Below are 22,327 nucleotides of genomic sequence, written 5' to 3' on the forward strand. Positions count from 1 at the left end.
CTGCTTAGCTGGGTCTTCTTAGGCCACTCTCTGCTCTGGTTTCTTTCTGTATCTAAGTTTGAATTCAGCAAGCGATCTTTAGGAGTTTATTGTGTTACATAAAGAATCAGCAACTATGGACCAGGAAACTTGACACATTCATGTGGTTAGTGGATGCTGAAGTCTGTCTGCAAAACTTCCCTGGAATTATATCAAAGATCAGTCTATAATCATCTATCTTTGTTCAACTCCTGATACTATTATTGGTTTGTATATTGGTTTGGGACAGTTAAATCTCTGTTTAAAATCTGATTAAAATCCATGAAGTTGATGGATCTGTACCCACTAGGATATTTAGCTACCAGGAGATAGCACGTGGCCACATCTGAACTGTAGGCCAGGAAACCTCAGACTGTAGGCCCATCTGAGGAAGTGATCCTCATAGTGGGGCTACCCAGTTACCTGAAGACATTAGTAAGGTATTGCATCTGTGATCTGTCAATACCCCTTAGGTGAGAGCTAATGCAAAGGAAAACAGATCTAGTTCCCCCTTAAAATGGAAGACCCAACATGCACCATAAGGATGGCATATATTGTAATAATTTCATGGGTATAACTTTAGGGTCCCCATGGTGATACGTCCACTTGCTGGACATTCACTGAAAGTTATGGCTTCTTGGGACCTTTAATGGGCATACTACATAGTCATAGAATATCTTTTCTTTATTGTTAATGTCACTTGAGAACTTACTGACCTCTCTCACACATTAAGAAAACACCACCATTTCACATCATTCTGTAAATCAGCTCTTTTTTTCATCCACACTTGGCATTTAGTGAAGTAAGAGAACTCTGGATGAAGAATCATGCTTTAGCTTCATATGAACCAGTTCAATCAACTGGCCTTTGTCAGAAGCCATTATGTGCCAGGCCCTGTGCTGACAGATCTCATCCCAAGCAATCCTGTTAGCAGCACTATGACATTGATATTCCCAATATTATCCCTATGTTATCAATAAAGGCATCCAGCTTGAGAGAAGTCATACAACTTGAGGGCAAAGAAGCAGGGCTTGATTCTAGAGTTTTATGTTGAAGAAACCATGACTGTAATCATTACAAGGTATTTTACATTCTTAAACCTTTTCTCTTTTATTTTCTTAAGTTATTTTGCTTCTTTTATTATTCCTCTTATGCTTAGTCATTCTTTTATATGATTCTTATTTAATAAAAGAATAGAAAGCCCTTTGTCCACTTTCCTGCCTTGACAAGTATTTCTTAAACTAACCAACATACTTGTAGAGTTCTGCGTCCCTTGATAATTTGATAGAAGGTATTTGTTACCTGTGGGATCAATGGAAAAGAATGGTTTGGTAATGGCCATAGCTTCATTACTCTGAGCTGTGTGCAAGAAACAAAAATGATTCTGAATCACATTCATCAGTTAATGTAAATATTCAAGCGTTAGATCTTTTTAAGCATAAACATAGGAACATTTTATTTGGAAATATTTGTATTTATTGAGTATTTATCTCAGTGATCTCCACAGCAATTGACGTTGGGGTGGGGGGAAGTGGGGAGTGTCATCTTTTAACTAAATCCTTTTTCAAATGCTCTTTGAGAAAGAGGACCTCCCCAAGTGCAGTTATTAAGTGGGTTCAATGTAGGGGAGGCTTAGTACATAGGGATTCTGGAATAGACTGTGACTTCTGTGGTTGGGAGCCCTATGCATGAGAAAAAATATCTTCCAGACAATGTCTCAAAATGGTGCTTTGTGTATTTAAGATTCCTTTCACAGTTTTTCCATCACCAGACATGATTCTCAGAGAGACACAGACCTTATGGTGTCCATTATCTTTCCCTTGCAGTGAATTTGTCTCATGGCTGTTGGAAATTGGAGAAATCCACAGGCCTGAAGAGGGTGTTCACTTGGGACAAGCATTGCTAGAGAACGGGATCATCCACCATGGTGATTACTTCATTAATTTACTTTTTCTATTTGTTCACAAATGGCCTGCATTTGAGCCCCATGTCTGCTTTTTGTATAATTTTCTACATTATGGCATGGGTATTTCTTTCAATACCTAATGTATAAAGAACAGTGTATCATGGGTTTAAGGTTATAGAGTTGTCATTCTATAAAATGATCAACTGATGAACAGCCAAAAGCACCAGTTCCACTTGAGGAACTCCAATAGGTCCTCATGTGGCTATACTATACTGTGAATTCATGAGCCAGTGTCCTGAGAGGAGCTTTTTGTGGGAAAATTGGAAGATACCTGAAATCAGCAGGACAACTCACTGTGTACCGAAGGGCAGGAGAAGATGTGTACTTTCACAGGAAGACATGGCCAGGACTTGGTCTCAGACCATTACTGCAGCACTGCAGAGTCTGCACTAGAGGATAAAGGCAGAAGCACCCAGTCTGCCAGAGGACTGAGCTTGACCTAGGAGTAACAGAAGAAGGAGCCTTTGGAGCTGCATCCATCGATATGAAGAGAGGTGGCCATCTGAGATTCTGGTGAAGCTGGGAGTGCTTGTACGATAAGTGGTTGGATGTGGTGGAGGAAGAGATTGGGCGCTGCTGAGCTTTCTGCTCTGCATGACCAGGAGAGTTAATTCAGAAGAGGCCTGAGAGTTGAAGCATAGGCATGGAGCAGTGAATGTGAGAAAAGGACCAAAGATAAGGAGAAAGTGGTGCTGAGACCGAGGATGAAGCTAGAAGATCACCAAGTGATAAGGCGGGGAGGAGAAAGAGACAAGGAGCCATTAGAAACAGCGGCACTTTTACAATCATGTCCTTCCTAATAGGCAGTAGTGCATGAAGAAAGCAATCCTGATGCGTTTTCTCCATCACTCTGGGTGTTACCTCCATGTCTGCTGTGGCCCACTAACCATTTGGGCATTCCCACTCTTAGTAGACAGTTTCTCTTCCTCCCAGGATCGACGCTTCTTAATCTCTGCCATTTTCCTTTTGTTTCCCCCTTTGCCTAAGGACTCCTGTGAAAAAAGATAGAAGCTGATGGTTTCATTGCTATTCCTGGTTTCTTATCAGTTCAAGTCCAGATTTCTTTGTGGTTTAACTCTTCCCCAAAGGCCTGCAGCTCTCTGTACAGTGGGGCCCTTGGTATCTGCTTAAGTTGGGCAGCTATCGAATTTGACTTGCTACTCTGTGCCCACTTTACCCTTCTGCATTTCTATACTCAAAGCTAACCCTTATTTAAGATGTTTACTCTTGCTTCTCTCATTCAACAGTTTACAAGTTTCTCATTAAACATAGAGGACATTTCTAGTGTTAAAATTATAATACTGTTTTAAATGAAGTAACAACATTGCGTGCACTCAATGCTCATGCTCTCTGTGGCCTTTGAATTTTAGAAACCCATCTGGTTTGCCATTTTAATATATTTGGTCTTTTGGAATTTAAATTCTTCTGGAGTTTTGAATTTATAATTAGTGTGTGTGTACATGCACATGTGGTCTTTGTGCTGGCCAGAGGATACGTTTCTCGAATGGGTTCCTTCTGTCCACTATTGGTTTGGGGACTGAACTCAGACCATCATGCTGTGCAAAAGATATTTTTACAAACTGAGCCATTTAATTAAACTGGCCCTAAAATTCTTCATGTGCTTATCATTGTCTAAAATTATGTTGTTTTTGTTGTTGTTTTTGGTTATATATTATCTCATTGTCTTTCTTACCCTGTCCTGGACTCTACTGAAAATAAATGCAACATTAGCCCATGAGCCTTTGTTATATACCATAGTATGTGCTTTTCATGCCTAGCATGTTCAGGTACTCTGTAAACACATGCTGACTGAGTGAAAGAATTAGCATATTTTAAACATATCTAATAATACATGCCAAGTGAATAAAAGAATTATGATATTTTGTCATGTTTTAGACTTTATTCATTAATAGCAAACCATCTAAGGCATCATATAAATATATTTACCGCCAGGTAACAGCCGTAATAGTTATTCTTTGCTGTGACCAAAACACATAGCATAAGCAATGTAAAGCAAGAATCTACTTTGGTTCATTGGGTCAGATGTCTGCATCATTTGACCACATACATTTGAAGAGAACGTTATGGTGTTGGGAACATGAAGCAGAGGATGGCTGTTCACCTCATGGCCAATCAGGAAGCAAGGGTCAAGGCAGGAAATAGTCAATGCTTATAAACTCTCAAGAACCCACCTCCAGTCGCCAGATGTACCCTACCCTCCAAGTTTTTAGAACCTTCAAAACTAGTGCCACAGTCTGGGGACCAAAAATTAAAATGAGTCTGTGAGGAACGATCTGATTTAAAACACACAACAAGCTTAAATAGAAATAAGATGTTGATGGTTTTAGTCTTTCATATTCCTTAACTCATGTATACATTTAAGGATAAGACTATGTATTATATTGTTATCTTTAACTTATAAAGCATTTTAACCAACACACAGTAATTATATGTATTTATAGGGTATAGGGTAATAATTTGAGTCATGTTTTAATATGTAACGATCAAGTCAGGTTAATTAGAATTCCAGTCTCCTAAAACATTTATCATTTCTTTGTCTTATATTGAACTCAAGTAGGTGGCATAAAATTGTGGTCAACCAGTTAACCTTCAGAAATAGCTTTTCCTTTCTCATTTAGACTTGTACATCCAGAGACACTGCATTATTGCGGTGTTTTGAGTACAATTGGCCCCATAAATTCATGTGTTTAAATACTTGGCTGTAAGGAGTTTCACTATTAAAAGGTGTGGTCTTATTGGAGGAGGAGTGGCCTTGTTAGAGGAAGTGTATCACTGTGTAGATGGGCTTTGTGGTTTCCTACGCTTGGGCTCCACCCAGGCAGTCTCCTGGTTGCATTTAGATCAAGACGTAGTCTGCTTGCCTGCTGCCATGCCTCCCACCATGATGATAATGGACTAAACCTTTGAGCCTGTAAGCCAGCCCCAGTTAAATGTTGCCTTTCTAAGAGTTGCCTTGGCCATGTTGTCTCTTCACAGCAATGAAACCCTAACTAAGACAATTACCTACTAAATAAAAAGAGGTTTCTTCTATGGCAGTCAGGCCACTATTGTACTAGTGGCCATATCTTCCCAGGCCTGTCATTCTTGAAACTCAGAGCAGGTTGATATTGTGGAATACTTTTATCCTCCATTAGGCCAAAGCCCAGAATGGATGGGAGAGTGGCTCCTGGAGTTCCACCACTTGCTCAGATGCCATTGACAATCACTGGCTACCTGACTTGACCACTGAAAGGCTTACTCATGCTCCAGGAGATGGCCCTGTACCTGTGAACACACAGGCAGCATACGTAGGAATAAATAAACCACAGTAACAACAAAGGTAGTGCCTGATGTTCAGCGGGAAAATGAAGAGAACAAGATGGGGAAATAGGGTTGATTTGATCTAAATATATGCATATTTGAAACTATCAAAAAATACAAAATTTAAAAAGATGAAGAAATAGAATAAAATGAACACAAAGAATGGGAGCTCATCAGTCCCGGTCAGTTCCTGTCTGTAGGCAGCACCTGAGTCAATAGCAGAGTCAAAGCATTTACATACTAATTATTTTTGTGTATCTGCATGCCTTGGTGTGCATTTGGTGGTTAGATGTCATCTTTCAGGAGTCAGTTCTCTCCTACCCTTTGAGTTCCAGGGATTGAACTCAGGTTTTTGGCCTTGCCAGGTTCCTTTATCCATGGGGTCATCTTCTTGGCCCAGTAATGAAGTCTTGAAATAAAATATTCAATGCATTTTTATTAAAATTAGTTTCAAACCTGAAATGCATGAATTCATCAGATATTTAAATTAGGAGAATTAAAAACTGTTTTGAATATTTATAGCTCAGTTAGGTCTTACTGAGAAATACAGCCCAGAGAGCTGCCAGAATTCTTCGTTTTTTACTATTTCAATTCAGGGGCTTGGGCTTGTTATAGTGCAGTCAGGATTTGATTAACTATACAGTTATATTTTGAATCTAGAATTTTTATAAAAAGAAACCAGTTTTTAAATGCCTATAATTCTCAGAAACTGGGTGTGAGAAATCTTATTATGCAATTTCATATTAAGAGAGTGGTTCTATTTCAGTGAAGAGATATTGAGTCCATGCTTCCAGCTGCACTTTTGTAAAAACAGAGTTTCTAAATAAAGTTGAATGAGCCATCTGCTTAAGACAGCTAGAGAGCGACAGAGAGACGGGGTGGGGGGGCAGAGACAGAGTCAGAGATGGGGAGAAAGAAACAGAGAGAGACAGAGACAGAGACAGAGGGGGAGAGAGACAGAGAGAGTGAGTGACAGAGAGAGAGAAAGAGACAGACAGACAGACAGACAGACAGAGGGAGAAAGAGAAAGACAGACAGAGGGAGAAAGAGAAAGACAGAGAGAGAGAGAGAGAGAGAGAGAGAGAGAGAGAGAGAGAGAGAGAGAGAGATTGTTCTTGCTATTATTCACATTGAATATATTATTGGCCTAGTCTGAGATAATATCTCACTTTACTGTGGACTCATAGGTTGGGGTAACATATATTTTCTTTATGACACAATGTTAATATTGTTCTTCTCTAACCAGTAGTCACAGTCAAAATGCTCATGTGAGATTTCAGAACTCTCATCTGGTACATCCTGCAGTGTGTAAAAATCCATTGTATAAGCTTCTGAAAGCTGTCAATAAAATTAGTAAGGCTCTCAAACTAGTTGTTAAACACAACTGTTATTAATGTTGAGAATATATAACTAGGTATGTAATGCACAGGATGATGGGTTCATGAAACCGGGCATTTCCCAGTTATTTTGCATTTTCCCTTACCTCTGCTAAGGGGTTATGTGCAGTGGAACCACTCTGTCCACTGTGCCAGCTCAGTTCAGTAAGTTTTAGTGGACGGTTTGAAGTTAGCCCATGTAGGAGACTTCACAGCACAGATGTTAGCAAACTGTGCATTAGTTGGCTTTCTTCCCCACTTGCCCCAACTTTCTAGAAGTAATGATAACTGTGCATGCGTTCTTCTGTCATAATAAGTGAGCATCCTTTCTCCTAAGTGGTGGCTGAATCTACTTTCCTGCTGTAGACTGAGTGCAAACCCCAGTTGTTCCTTCTTATTCAAGACAACATTTAAGTGCCTCAGATTGGCACAAGGTTATAAAGATTTAACCCCAAAGTCCCTTCCTGCTTAGCAGAGCCTTTTGAGCACTTTAAGCTCTCATTTGTTTTGGTGTCACAAGAGACATATCTGTCTTCAATTTTCTTGAAAATCAAGAGAATTTATTGCTATGATTATTATAAAGTATAATAAAGGATATAGGCAGATTGGATAAAAATTACTGATTTTAAAAACAAAACAGAATTTCAAAATTTTTCTTTTAATTTAATTTAATATTTTCACTCATGCTTCTTCTTAAGATGGGTGAACCGGCTGGTTTTGTGTCACCTTAACCCAAGTTAGAGTCATCACACAGGAAGGATCCTCAGTTGAGGAAATGCCTCCATGAGATCCAGCTCTCGGGTATTTTCTCAATTTGTGATTAATGGGGGGAGAACCTGGTCCATTGTGGATGATCCCATCCCTGTGGTCCTGGGTTTTATAAGAAAGCAGGCTTGAGCAAGCCATGAAGAACAATCCAATAAGCGCACCCCTCCATGGCCTCTGGATCAGCTCCTTGTCTGCAGGTTTCTGCCCTGTGTGAGTTCCTGTCCTGACTTCCTTTGATGAAGAATAGCAATGAGGAAGTGCAAGTCAAATAAGCCCTCTCCTCCCAACTGGCTTTTGTTCTTGGCGTTGTGTTTCAGTAATAGAAACCCTAATTAAGACAATGGGTTAGCTTCAGGGGAAAATCAGATGCCAAAAAGCTGTGTTGTTTACTTCTTCCCCCAATAACAACAGTCTTGGCTCAATTTCACAGACTTAAACCATGTACAAGGTTTACATGGGCTGGGTTAAAGATTTAGACTTTTGTGTGTGTGTGCACACATGCATTCATGAGTTTGTGCTTATTAATAAATCTTTTGGTATACTTCTAGGTTCAACAAATGTTGTTACTTTTGACAGAATATATTCTGATTTTAATATTCCCAGTATAAAGATTACAGTTTTCTGTCTAATCATGAAATTATAGCTCTTTGTAGCACATTATCTATCCTGAGTTTGCTGCATTCTTCATATAGAAAGTATTTAAATATAAACGGCTTGATCTTTATTTTAAAGTGTTTCTCTTCCCAGGAACTTTTCTCTTTCTCTTTTCTGGAGAGACATAAGCACCCTCCCCAGAGCTCTTTAGCTGCCTCAGCACCTGCTTTGGGAAGTTCCCACCTAGGTGTTTTTTCCACTTTCAGTCGAGTCATTTATAGTGACTTGATTGCATTCCTTCTTTATTTCGGATATTGACCTTATGGCTTATATGGTGTGCGGATGTTTTCCCTGATGCACATTTTGTCCTTTTATTTGGTGGATTATTTTGTTGTAGGAAAAGCTTTTTCCTCTAAGACATTCCCATTGGCCTGGTTTTGCTTTTCTTATTGTCACTTTTGGGGACAAAAGCTTTGTTGCCATGTCAGTGTCAAGAAGGTTTTCTCCATTTCTTCCTTCTAGTGGTTTTAGTTTTAAGATTTTAATTCATTTTGAGTTGGTTTATTGTATGTGGTATCAGATGTGGTTCCATTTTCATTCGTAAGCCTGTGTACGTGAGCTTTCCCTAGTACCATTTATTGAAGAGACAATTTTCCTATAACTATTCCCAGGAATCTTGGCCAAGGTCAGTCGACTACAAATACATGGAGTTATTTTGGAATTCTCCACCATATTCCAGTAGTTTTCTATGTCTGTTTTTGTGTTAGTACCACAAGGCTTTGATTACTACTGTCCTTGTAGTTTGCTTTGAAGTCATATAGTGCATGCTTCCAGCTTTGATCTTTGTATAAAATCATCTTGACTATTTGGGGTGTTGTTTTTTTTTTTGTTCCAAAGAGATCCTAATGTTTTGTTTTACTGTTTTTTCTTATTTCTATGAAACATGACAGTAGATTTTGATAGGGATTGTATTTGATCTTTATATCACTTTGGGTATATTGGACCTTTAAATAATATTAATCCTTCCAATTAATGAACACAGAATATATTTTTCCTTATTAATGTCTTCCTAAGGAAATTTCTCTAATGTTTTAGACTTTAGTACACAGGACATTTGTCTTGTTCAAATTCATTCCCAAGTCATATGTCTTAGTGTGATTATGAATGCAATTTTCCTAAGGACTTTTTGGATCGTTCGTTTTCAGCATTTAGAAATACTACTGATTTTGGGTGTTGATTTTGTTCTTGGATGCTGATTTGTATCACATCAATTTTTACTAAACAAGTCATCCATTTTTTTAAAAAGGGATTTTGTGCATAGAAAACATAGAGATGATTCTTTTCTTTCCAAATTGGGTGCCTTTATTTCTTTTCCTGTTGCAGTCTCATGAGGAATACAAGTATAACTAAATGCAATGTGTTTGCTCCTTGGACAGTTGAAAGCCAAGACGTAGGATCAGGAGCTGTGATAAAAATAATATTTCTTATGACAAAGAGAGTAGTGGGAGGTGATTGCCACCCAAGGTCTCCGTCTGAAAAAAATGTTGTTACTGAGGAACCTGATACATTCTCATATAAGGAAGTATCCTCATTACATGCTGAGGCTGTTGCATTTCTAAACATGGTCATGTAATCAAAGTCATCCTTCCTTATACATCACATGGCTTTTAAATGGCCAGTGGGAATATGCCACAGTAAAGAATTTAGCACCATAATAAGATTGTGAGTAGATATGTCTCCTAGGAAAGGTCATCTTTTTTTCCCTCAGGAGCTTTAACAGAGGACTAAGGTTATCTCAAGGGGCAGTAGTTTCCCCTCTTCCTGCCAAACAGCTGACAGGAGTACTGTAAAGAAAGATTACAAAAAAAAAAAAATTCAAGGAAATGAATGGGCCTAGAACACAGTGTATTAAGTGAGGCAACCCAGGCTCAGGAAGAAAATACCATGCATTGTCTGTCATGTGTACATTTTGGCCTCTGTCAAATGTGCATGTCCACGTGGAAAGTCATAGGAAGCTAAAAGGGAAGTTTTAAGGGAGGGCCGTAGTGAAGATAAGACAACATAGTTCAAGGGGAGCAAGGGACAAGTTGGTAGAACAACAGGGAGCTGAGCAGGGAGGTGGAGAAGTAAACCAAAAAGTTCTAGAATATATGGGAGTCCCCAGAAGGAAACCTGTAACTGTGAAAACTAATTTAAAATTTTTGGAACGAAGTGGTGAGTGTGAGTTTCTTCATTCCATTTTGGCCTCATGGACAAAGCTTTTAGATGTTACCTTTTGAGTGTAATGTGAGTTCTTGTCTCATACGTAATCCTTTCTCTGCTGAGGTCTGTCCCTTCTATGCTATCCCTTCTACTCAGAGAGTTTCCCATGAAACAGTACTGTGTTCTGTTAAATGTTTTATCTCTTGCTCATATTGTTTGTAGTTTTTTTTCCATCTTTATTAACTTGAGTAATTCTTATTTACATTTCGATTGTTATTCCCCTTCCCGTTTTCCAGGCCAACATCACCCTTACCCCTTCCCCTCCCCTTCTCTATGGCTGTTCTCCTCCCCATCCTCCCCACATTACCACCCTGCCCCCAACAATCACATTCACTGGGGGATCAGTCTTGGCAGGTTGTTTGTAGTTGTTAACAGGGTCACTATATTTACTGGTTGGTCAGTCCCCAGGGATGGGTCTTACATGCTTATTGCTCATGTTTCTTTTGTGTCTTGTTGAATTTGTTTCTGTCAATACAAATGGGAAAAAAAGTCTTCAACTGTTCTCTCAAAGAACAGAAGAGTTTATTCTGGAGCTAAATATGAGTAGGAACAGCCTGGAGTGGTCTCCCCAAGTACCATGTTCTGACAAGGTATCAATGTAATGAAATGTTTATAGTGATATAGAAGAAAGTCATAAAATAACACACTTTCAATAACATTGGTGGTGACATTGGGTAGGTAGGTATGGCAAAGCATTAGACCAATGCTAGCTGATCTTACTGATTGGCGAGCCTAGGAGTAAGTCAGTTTATACATTCCAAGAGGATTTTATCAGTTTGTCAAAGGGTGCTTGGTCCCATGCAGAGGGATGCAAGCAATTGCTACTTAGCTGAAGTAGCTCAAGGTAACTTTAATTAGGTTCTGGGTTTGCAATACTCCATGCTCCCCAGGTCACTGACTCAGTCTGCCTTTGCAAGCACAGTTCTTTCCCGGAACCCTTGGCCACAGTTTTATGGAATTTTGTTGAAGATTTTTACATCTCTGTCGATTAGTGATATTCGACTGTGATTTTATTTAATTATAATACCCTTTTCTGGCTTCATAGACTGAGTTCAGAACTATTCTTTCTCTTCAGCTTCATTTTTTTGGAAGAGTTTGAGAAAGTTTGCATTAATTCTTTAGACATTTGTTAGACATTGTTCAACACAGAAACGATAATTCCTGATAAGAGTTTTGAGAAATGAAATGTTATCCTGTGGATGACACTGAAGGCTAGCCATTCTTAAGAAGAAGATGAAGAAGGAGGAGGAGGAGGAGGAGGAGAAGGAGGAGGAGGAGGAGGAGAAGAAAAAGGAGAGGAAGAAGAGGAAGAAGAGGAAGAAGAAAAGAAACAAGTATCATGTTTTTAAAAAGTGCTAATCAACATAAGAACTCTTAAAATTTTGGAATCTGTTACATATTGAAAGTATTCAGTCATGTCTGGAGGTCTGAATACAGGATACATGGATTGGTGTGTGTGTGGTCTTGGCCCCATCACTGTATGATAAAACAGTTACAAGCAAATATGCACTTCTAGGGCTGAAGATAAAAACACATAAAATAACATACAAAATGAAAACCCACAGATATCATGCTCGCTAAGTATGTACTCTACGATTTTTAAATTAAAAAGTATTCTATTTTGTGAGGCAAGGTTTTGCTTTATAGCCCATGTTGATGTGGGACTTTGTAACCAAGACTGGCCTCAAACCCACTAGGTAGGTTAGACTGGCCTTGGACTCAGCCATCCCCCTGCCTCAGCCTCCCTAGTTCTAGGATCATAGGCATGCACTACCACACCAGGCTGGGTGTTTGCTCTTTGATGTTTAGTTCAGCCTTGGGGAACTGTCAAGGAAGAGGAAGCATGCCTCGGCATTTCCTAAGTGTAAGTACACAGTCTCTGTCTAGTTACATACGTGTATATATTATGCCAGCTGAGGATTACTAACCTCATTCAAGTCTTCAGATCATTTGGGAAGTTGCCTTGTAGTAGAGAGCAAAACCTTACAAATTTTACTGTTGAAAATACTGTGTTGACATTACTTTGTTGGAAAATCAGAACCTTTTCATAAATTGTGAGTGTATATTCAATAAACTTAATCAAATTGCCAGTATTTTACTGTAACATTTTTATGTTCTTAGTTACCGATAAGCACCAGTTCAAGCCAGAGCAAATGCTATACCGATTCCGATATGATGATGGTACCTTTTACCCCAGGAGTGAGATGCAGGATGTGATTTCTAAGGTAATGACATCATCAGCCACTTCTATAGCAGGATTCCTTTTGCCATACTTGGGTAGATGAAATGCTATTGAGAGATTTGAAAAAGTCTTCTAATATAGGAAACTCTTAAAATATCTTATAAGCAGTCTTCATCTTATTAAGATGAAATTCCAGTGTTACATCATTTTAATTCTTTCATGTGGAATAAACTCTGGCCAAAACATTTGAATAAAATTTAAAAACAGAAACATAAGGACAATATAATACCCCTTTTTATTGCAACCTTGAAAATTTTGAGACGTAACTAACCACATCCTAGATTTATTGCTGTATGAACTTTGTTTGCAGTATGTCTTATAATTTATATCAAGAATTACTTCAGGTGATCTTTCGTATCTGTCATACACATATGACAGATTCACAGTTCAAGCCCATCTTGTTCTTCAGTGACTTAACTCCTATATTTATCCTGTATTTCAACATTTGGACAGATTTTTAATCTTGCTGAGATTGCATAATGACTGAAGGAGACTGAGAAAGAGTTGATTTATTCTGAATGTTCAGTAGCGTGGCTCTTGAGTGACCCTATCCATTTCTGAGCTGCTTTTTTTCCACACAGGGTGTAAGACTCTACTGTCGTCTCCACAGTCTGTTTACTCCGGTGGTCAGGTGAGACCTGCTTCATGCTTATGTTTCATGTTAGAATTTGAATCATTACATTTTAATAATTATTTATGTCAAATCATCCTATAATTTTGTGGCACAATATATTCAGTGTCTTTTGCCTTTGTTATGCTTTCAAAAGTTCTTTTATTATTATCTCATACCTTCAGCTGTAAATGAAATAATCCAGATTCCTTTAGTATTTAATAAATGGTACTTGAATGATCTGGAAATGATTCAGAAATACTGTTAATTCTAATTCTTCATAACTAGGAATATTTTTGATATATATTTTGGATTTTGTATACATTTATTTATATATATATGTAGAGTATAAATTGAACATTAGATGTATATTTTATATTTCCTTTTGATAGCTTTTTCTCTCAAAAGGCAATATTTTGTATTAGAAAATTAAGAATAATTTTAGACTCAAGACACATAATTTTGGAGCTTATTACCTAACTCATTTTCAAAACAAATACACAGTCCATTTTTTGAAGCGAATAAATATATTTTTCAGTAATGGCTATAAAACCCAAATTTTTTGTATGAATACATTTATTTTACATGTGTAATATAAATTTTAAGGTGATGCATAGATAAATAGGAGGAAGATTGATTAATGACAGATGGATAAATGATAGAAAAATAGATGATTGTCCCAGAACCCGTGGGAGAGATACCTTACTGCCTGGCCGGGTGGGCACTCCTGAGGCTGCAGAGCGGAAGAGACCACCAACACTGCCCACCCCTGCCCACATCCCTGACCCAAGAGGAAACTGTACAAGGCCTCTGGGTTCCTGTGGGGGAGGGCCCAGGAGCAGCAGGAGCCCTGCCTGAGACACTGCCGGAACCTGAAGGAAACAGACCGGATAAACAGTTCTCTGCACCCAAATCCCGTGGGAGGGAGAGCTAAACCTTCAGAGAGGCAGACACGCCTGCGAAACCAGAAGAGACTGCTCTCTGCACACATTACTGATTCCAGAGGAAAACACCGGAGGCCATCTGAACCCTGGTGCACGAGGCTTCCTGGTCGCTGGTCCACCACCGCGGAGAGCCCGTGGCAGAACCCCGCAGAGCTGAACTTGAGCCTCGGGGCCACAGGTAAGACCAACTTTTCTGCTGCAAGTGACCTGCCTCAGTGAACTCAAGGCACAGGTCCACAGGAACAGCTGAAGACCTGTAGGGAGGAAAAACTACACGCCCGAAAGCAGAACACTCTCTCCCCATAACTGACTGAAAGAGAGGAAAACAGGTCTACAGCACTCCTGACACACAGGCCTATAGGACAGTTTAGCCACTGTCAGAAATAGCAGAACAAAGTAACACTAGAGATAATTTGATGGCGAGAGGCAAGCGCAGGAACCCAAGCAACAGAAACCAAGACTACATGGCACCATCGGAGCCCAATTCTCCCATCAAAACAAACATGGAATATCCAAACACACCAGAAAAGCAAGATCTAGATTCAAAATCATATTTGATCATGATGCTGGAGAACTTCAAGAAAGACATGATGAACTCCCTTAGAGAACAAGTAGAAGCCTACAGAGAGGAATCGCAAAAGTGCATGAAAGAATTCCAGGAAAACATAAATAAACAAGTAGAAGCCCATAGAGAGGAGACACAAAAATCCCTGAAAGAATTCCAGGAAAACACAATCAAACAGTGGAAGGAATTAAAAATGGAAATAGAAGCAATCAAGAAAGAACACATGGAAACAACCCTGGATATAGAAAACCAAAAGAAGAGACAAGGAGCTGTAGATAAAACCTTCACCAACAGAATAAAAGAGATGGAAGAGAGAATCTCAGGAGCAGAAGATTCCATAGAAATCATTGACTCAACTGTCAAAGATAATGTAAAGCGGAAAAAGCTACTGGTCCAAAACATACAGGAAATCCAGGACTCAATAAGAAGATCAAACCTAAGGATAATAGGTATAGAAGAGAGTGAAGACTCCCAGCTCAAAGGACCAGTACATATCTTCAACAAAATCATAGAAGAAAACTTCCCTAACCTAAAAAAAGAGATACCCATAGGCATACAAGAAGCCTACAGAACTCCAAATAGATTGGACCAGAAAAGAAACACCTCCCGTCACATAATAGTCAAAACACCAAACGCACAAAATAAGGAAAGAATATTAAAAGCAGTAAGGGAAAAAGGTCAAGTAACATATAAAGGCAGACCTATCAGAATCACACCAGACTTTTTTTCGCCAGAAACTATGAAGGCCAGAAGATCCTGGACTGATGTCATACAGACCCTAAGAGAACACAAATGCCAGCCCAGGCTACTGTATCCTGCAAAAACTCTCAATTAACATAGATGGAGAAACCAAGATATTCCATGACAAAACCAAATTTACACAATATCTTTCTACAAATCCAGCACTACAAAGGATAATAAATGGTAAAAGCCCAACATAAGGAGGCAAGCTATACCCAAGAAGAGGCAAGAAACTAATCGTTTTGGCAACAAAACAAAGAGAAGAAAAGCACACAAACATAACACATCCACGTATGAATATAACAGGAAGCAATAATCACTATTCCTTAATATCTCTCAACATCAATGGCCTCAACTCCCCAATAAAAAGACATAGATTAACAAACTGGATACGCAACAAGGACCCTGCATTCTGCTGCCTACAGGAAACACACCTCAGAGACAAAGACAGACACTACCTCAGAGTGAAAGGCTGGAAAACAACTTTCCAGGCAAATGGTCGGAAGAAGCAAGCTGGAGTAGCCATTCTAATATCAAATAAAGTCAATTTTCAACTAAAAGTCATCAAAAAAGATAAGGAAGGACACTTTATATTTATCAAAGGAAAAATCCACCAAGATGAACTCTCAATCCTAAATATCTATGCCCCAAATACAAGGGCACCTACATACGTAAAAGAAACCTTACTAAAGCTCAAAACACACATTGCACCTCACACAATAATAGTAGGAGACTTCAACACCCCACTCTCATCAATGGACAGATCATGGAAACAGAAATTAAACAGAGACGTAGACAGACTAAGAGAAGTCATGAGCCAAATGGACTTAACAGATATTTATAGAACGTTCTACCCTAATGCAAAAGGATATACCTTCTTCTCAGCTCCTCATGGTACTTTCTCCAAAATTGACCATATAATTGGTCAAAAACGGCCTCAACAGGTACAGAAAGATAGAAATAATCCCATGCGTATATCGGACCACCACGGCCTAAAGCTGGTCTTCAATAACAATAAGGGAAGAATGCCCACATATACGGGAAATTGAACAATGCTCTACTCAATGATAACCTGGTCAAGGAAGAAATAAAAGAAAGAAATTAAAAACTTTTTAGAATTTAATGAAAATGAAGGTACAACATACCCAAACTTATGGGACACGATGAAAGCTGTGCTAAGAGGAAAACTCATAGCTGAGTGCCTGCAGAAAGAAACAGGAAAGAGCATATGTCAGCAGCTTGACAGCACACCTAAAAGCTCTAGAACAAAAAGAAGCAAATACACCCAGGAGGAGTAGAAGGCAGGAAATAATCAAACTCAGAGCTGAAATCAACCAAGTAGAAACAAAAAGGACCATAGAAAGAATCAACAGAACCAAAAGTTGGTTCTTTGAGAAAATCAACAAGATAGATAAACCCCTAGCCAGACTAACGAGAGGACACAGAGAGTGTGTCCAAATTAACAAAATCAGAAATGAAAAGGGAGACATAACTACAGATTCAGAGGAAATTCAAAATATCATCAGATCTTACTATAAAAGCCTATACTCAACAAAACTTGAAAATCTGCAGGAAATGGACAATTTCCTAGACAGATACCAGGTACCGAAGTTAAATCAGGAACAGATAAACCAGTTAAACAACCCCATAACTCCTAAGGAAATAGAAGCAGTCATTAAAGGTCTCCCAACCAAAAAGAGCCCAGGTCCAGACGGGTCTAGTGCAGAATTCTATCAGACCTTCATAGAAGACCTCATACCAATATTATCCAAACTATTCCACAAAATTGAAACAGATGGAGCACTACCGAACTCCTTCTATGAAGCCACAATTACTCTTATACCTAAACCACACAAAGACCCAACAAAGAAAGAGAACTTCAGACCAATTTCCCTTATGAACATCGACGCAAAAAAATACTCAACAAAATTCTGGCAAACCAATCCAAGAGCACATCAAAACAATCATCCACCATGATCAAGTAGGCTTCATCCCAGGCATGCAGGATGGTTTAATATACGGAAAACCATCAACGTGATCCATTATATAAACAAACTGAAAGAACAAAACCACATGATCATTTCATTAGATGCTGAGAAAGCATTTGACAAAAATTCAACACCCCTTCATGATAAAAAAGTCCTGGAAAGAATAGGAATCCAAGGCCCATACCTAAACATAGTAAAAGCTATATACAGCAAAACCAGTGGCTAACATTAAACTAAATGGAGAGAAACTTGAAGCAATCCCACTAAAATCAGGGACTAGACAAGGCTGCCCACTCTCCCTACTTATTCAATATAGTTCTTGAAGTTCTAGCCAGAGCAATCAGACAACAAAAGGAGGTCAAGGGATACAGATCGAAAAGAAGAAGTCAAAATATCACTATTTGCAGATGATATGATAGTATATTTATGATCCCAAAGTTCCACCAGAGAACTACTAAAGCTGATAAACAACTTCAGCAAAGTGGCTGGGTATAAAATTAACTCAAATAAATCAGTAGCCTTCCTCTACACAAAAGAGAAACAAGCCGAGAAAGAAATTAGGGAAACGACACCCTTCATAATAGACCCAAATAATATAAAGTACCTCGTGTGACTTTAACCAAGCAAAAAAAAGATCTGTACAATAAGAACTTCAAGACACTGAAGAAAGAAATTGAAGAAGACCTCAGAAGGTGGAAAAGATTCCATGCTCATGGATTGGCAGGATTAATATAGTAAAAATGGCCATTTTACCAAAAGCCATCTACAGATTCAATGCAACCCCCATCAAAATACCAATCCAATTCTTCAAAGAGTTAGACAGAACAATTTGCAAATTCATCTGGAATAACAAAAAACCCAGGATAGCTAAAACTATGCTCAACAATAAAAGGACTTCTGGGGGAATCGCTATCCCTGAACTCAAGCAGTATTACAGAGCAATTGTGATAAAAAACTGCATGGTATTGGTACAGAGACAGACAGATAGACCAATGGAATAGAATTGAAGACCCAGAAATGAACCCACACACCTATGGGCACTTGATTTTTGACAAAGGAGCCAAAACCATCCAATGGAAAAAAGATAGCATTTTCAGCAATGGTGCTGGTTCAACTGGAGGTCAACATGTAGAAGAATGCAGATCGATCCATGCTTATCACCCTGTACAAAGCTTAAGTCCAAGTGGATCAAGGACCTCCACATCAAACCAGACACACTCAAACTAATAGAAGAAAAAACTAGGGAAGCATCTGGAACACATGGGCACTGGAAAAAATTTCCTGAACAAAACACCAATGGCTTATGCTCTAAGATCAAGAATCGACAAATGGGATCTCATAAACTACAAAGCTTCTGTAAGGCAAAGGACACTGTGGTCAGGACAAAACGGCAACCAACAGATTGGGAAAAGATCTTTACCAATCCTACAACAGATAGAGGCCTTATATCCAAAATATACAAAGAACTCAAAAGTTAGACCGTAGGGAGACAAATAACCCTATTAAAAAATGGGGGGTTCAGAGCTAAACAAAGAATTCACAGCTGAGGAATGCCGAATGGCTGAGAAAACACCTAAAGAAATGTTCAACATCTTTAGTCATCAGGGAAATGCAAATCAAAACAACCCTGAGATTTCACCTCACACCAGTGAGAATGGCTAAGATCAAAAACTCAGGTGACAGCAAATGCTGGCGAGGATGTGGAGAAAGAGGAACACTCCTCCATTGTTGGTGGGGTTGCAGACTGGTACAACCATTCTGGAAATCAGTCTGGAGGTTCCTCAGAAAATTGGACATTGAACTGCCTGAGGATCCAGCTATACCTCTCTTGGGCATATACCCAAAAGATGCCCCAACATATAAAAAAGACACGTGCTCCACTATGTTCATCGCAGCCTTATTTATAAATAGCCAGAAGCTGAAAGAACCCAGATGCCCTTCAACAGAGGAATGGATACAGAAAATGTGGTACATCTACACAATGGAATATTACTCAGCTATCAAAAACAACGACTTTATGAAATTAGAGGCAAATGGTTGAACTGGAAAATATCATTCTGAGTGAGCTAACCCAATCACAGAAAGACATACATGGTATGCACTCACTGATAAGTGGCTATTAGCCCAAATGCTTGAATTACCCTAGTGGCCTAGAACAAATGAAACTCAAGACGGATGATCAAAATGTGAAGGCTTCACTCCTTCTTTAAAAGGGGAACAAGAATACCCTTGGCAGGGAAGAGAGAGGCAAAGATTAAAACAGAGACTGAAGGAACACCCATTCAGAGCCTGCCCCACAGGTGGCCCATACATATAGAGCCACCCAATTAGACAAGATGGATGAAGCAAAGAAGTGCAGACCGACAGGAGCAGGATGTAGATCGAACCTGAGAGACACAGCCAGAATACAGCAAATACAGAGGCGTATGCCAGCAGCAAACCACTGAACTGAGAACGGGACCCCCGTTGAAGGAATCAGAGAATGAACTGGAAGAGCTTGAAGGGGCTTGAGACTCCATATGTACAACAATGCCAAGCAACCAGAGCTTCCAGGGACTAAGCCACTACCTAAAGACTATACATGGACTGACCCTGGACTCTGACCTCATAGGTAGCAATGAATATCCTAGTAAGAGCACCAGTGGAAGGAGAAGCCCTGTCCTACTAAGACTGAACCCCCAGTGAACTAGACTGTCGGGGGGAGGCGGCAATGGGGGAGGGGTGGGAGGAACACCCATAAGGAAGCGGGGGGAGGGAAGATGTTTACCAAATGTACATAAAAATACTCAAGTTAATAAAAAAAAAAAAAAAAAAAAAAAAAAAAAAATAGATGATTGATAGAGGATGACTGGGTAGATGGATGGATGGATGCATAGATAAGATAAATAGATGATAGGTGATAAACAGATAGATAGATAGATAGATAGATAGATAGATAGATAGATAGATAGATAGATAGATACTTTTACAGGAGTTGCTGTGTCTGCATATTGGAATCCCTTTTATACCACATAACGATTGTGAGTAGGTTCTTTAGAACCGTGTGTCTTCTCATCTTTTTGCCCTGAACTTTAGCAGTAGACTTCACAGTGGAAAGTTGGGAAAGAATGAGGGTAGACTTTATAATCCGCTGCTGCCGTAGATCCCTTTCATATGCTTTGAGTAAATTAATATTAAATACTTAGCAATTATGTATCTTCTTTTCTGCTAATCAAATAGAAAAGAATAATTACTGTCATCTGAATGTATATAAATATTATATGTATGAAAATATGTTTAGAAAAATAAATTTTAAAAGTTATTATCGTTTAAATTATCATTATTATTATTATTATTGCTGTATGAGAGTTTACATCAAGAAAGTTACAGTTCTTAGGAACCAATAGGAAGTAATTATTCTTTGGCTAGAAATGGCCATTATTTATGTGCTGTATAAGAAAATGTATGGAATTAAAACATAAAACAGATGCACTGTATGATAGTTTCCCATTAATATATATGAGTTTGATTTATAGAGAAAAATTTCTTGCTGATAGGAACCAGATACCCACATCTGGTCCATGACTAGTCCTTTCTTTCCTGCTGATGCTTATGGAAATCAAGGTGAAAGGTGACAGCTTTTAGAAAGATGGCAGTGGACTCAAAGGAAAATGAATTGGATTCCTGAGGAACCCAGCTGACAGACTGAAGGCCAGAAGTTTCAGTCACACTTCAGAGAGCTTTATATGCATGTGGATGGAGGATATGGATCTCAACTGGAAGTTACTGACAGGCTAAAGGACAGGACACATAGGCAGGACTTGGTAGCCACCTCAAGCTATTAGCAGCTTGCACTTTTTTTTTTTTTTTTTTTTGACATTTTGCATGGATTGTCATTTTTTTCTCTTTCTCTCTTATCTGGGCCTACAAAATGAAATCAATTGTAGATTCTGTCTTTGTGCATAGGACTGGTCATGAGACTTCTTCAGTGTTTCATTGAACTTTGAATGATTTCTCAGGCCACAGGACGGGAACCTGTTGAATGAGTAAGTGTGTGTGCATGTATGTGCATGTGTGTGCTTGTGGGGTTGTGTGGTTTGTTTGTGCATGTATGCGTGCTTGTGTATGTGTGATATGTGTGTGCATGTTGGGTGTGTGTGTATGTGAGTGTGTGGTATGTGTGTGCATGGGTGTGAGTGTGTGTGTGTGTGCTTGTGATGTGTGTGTGCATGTTTGTGTATGCATGTGTGTGTGCTTATGGTGTGCATGTGTATGTGAGTGTGTGGTATGCATGTGCATATGTGTGGTTGTGTGTGTGTGTGTGTGTAGCTTCACTATTCCATGCTTTGCTTAGACAGATTATGCAGTACAGTTTTACCGTATCTTCTATAGGCCTGCAGGCTTTACATAGATCCTGGGAATAAGTACAGTGTGCATCCCCTCTCTTCGCGGACAATATAGAGACCAGAATTTTCTTGCTCTATTCTCCACACTTTGAGAATAGTTTTAGTAACCATGACTTAGGGGTAGAAATTCTATTTATTATTTATCCACTAATGAGATGCCATTTTCCAGCTAGAGCACCACCAGGTTTAATAGAATTAATAATCTTGTGCGTGAAAACCTGTGAGAGAAGAAATGACTTATTGTGGTATTTTGATGGGTCGATCTTTCTTCTATGATAGATCTTTGTAGCTTACATACCTTGTTACTTCTTACGTATACATACACTGGCTGGCCGAAGGCTCACTGGTAGATGTTCCCCTGTACACTGATACTGAACGGAAGGACTTGCCTGTGATTACACTGGTTTAACACTTGTGTCTTCTTTTTCTTATAGAGATAAAGATTATCATTTAAGAACTTACAAATCTGTCGTCATGGCCAACAAATTGATAGACTGGTTAATTGCACAGGTAAGGAGGCAAATAGATGTCGCTCAGCTTCCTTCTT

General features: G+C 39.0%; 1 protein-coding gene across 1 annotated transcript in view; it reads left to right on the forward strand.

The window, feature by feature from the left end:
• Prex2 (phosphatidylinositol-3,4,5-trisphosphate dependent Rac exchange factor 2) overlaps positions 1 to 22,327 on the forward strand; it is a 209,296-nt gene that overhangs the window by 110,370 nt on the left and 76,599 nt on the right. Inside the window, exons 11-14 of the mRNA XM_032907637.1 lie at positions 1,845 to 1,945; positions 12,427 to 12,530; positions 13,129 to 13,178; positions 22,215 to 22,290. Coding sequence (XP_032763528.1) covers positions 1,845 to 1,945; positions 12,427 to 12,530; positions 13,129 to 13,178; positions 22,215 to 22,290 — 331 coding nt within the window. The remainder of the gene's footprint in view (positions 1 to 1,844; positions 1,946 to 12,426; positions 12,531 to 13,128; positions 13,179 to 22,214; positions 22,291 to 22,327) is intronic.

This window comes from Rattus rattus, chromosome 1 (assembly GCF_011064425.1).
Source record: "Rattus rattus isolate New Zealand chromosome 1, Rrattus_CSIRO_v1, whole genome shotgun sequence".
Classification (NCBI taxonomy): Eukaryota; Metazoa; Chordata; class Mammalia; order Rodentia; family Muridae; genus Rattus; species Rattus rattus.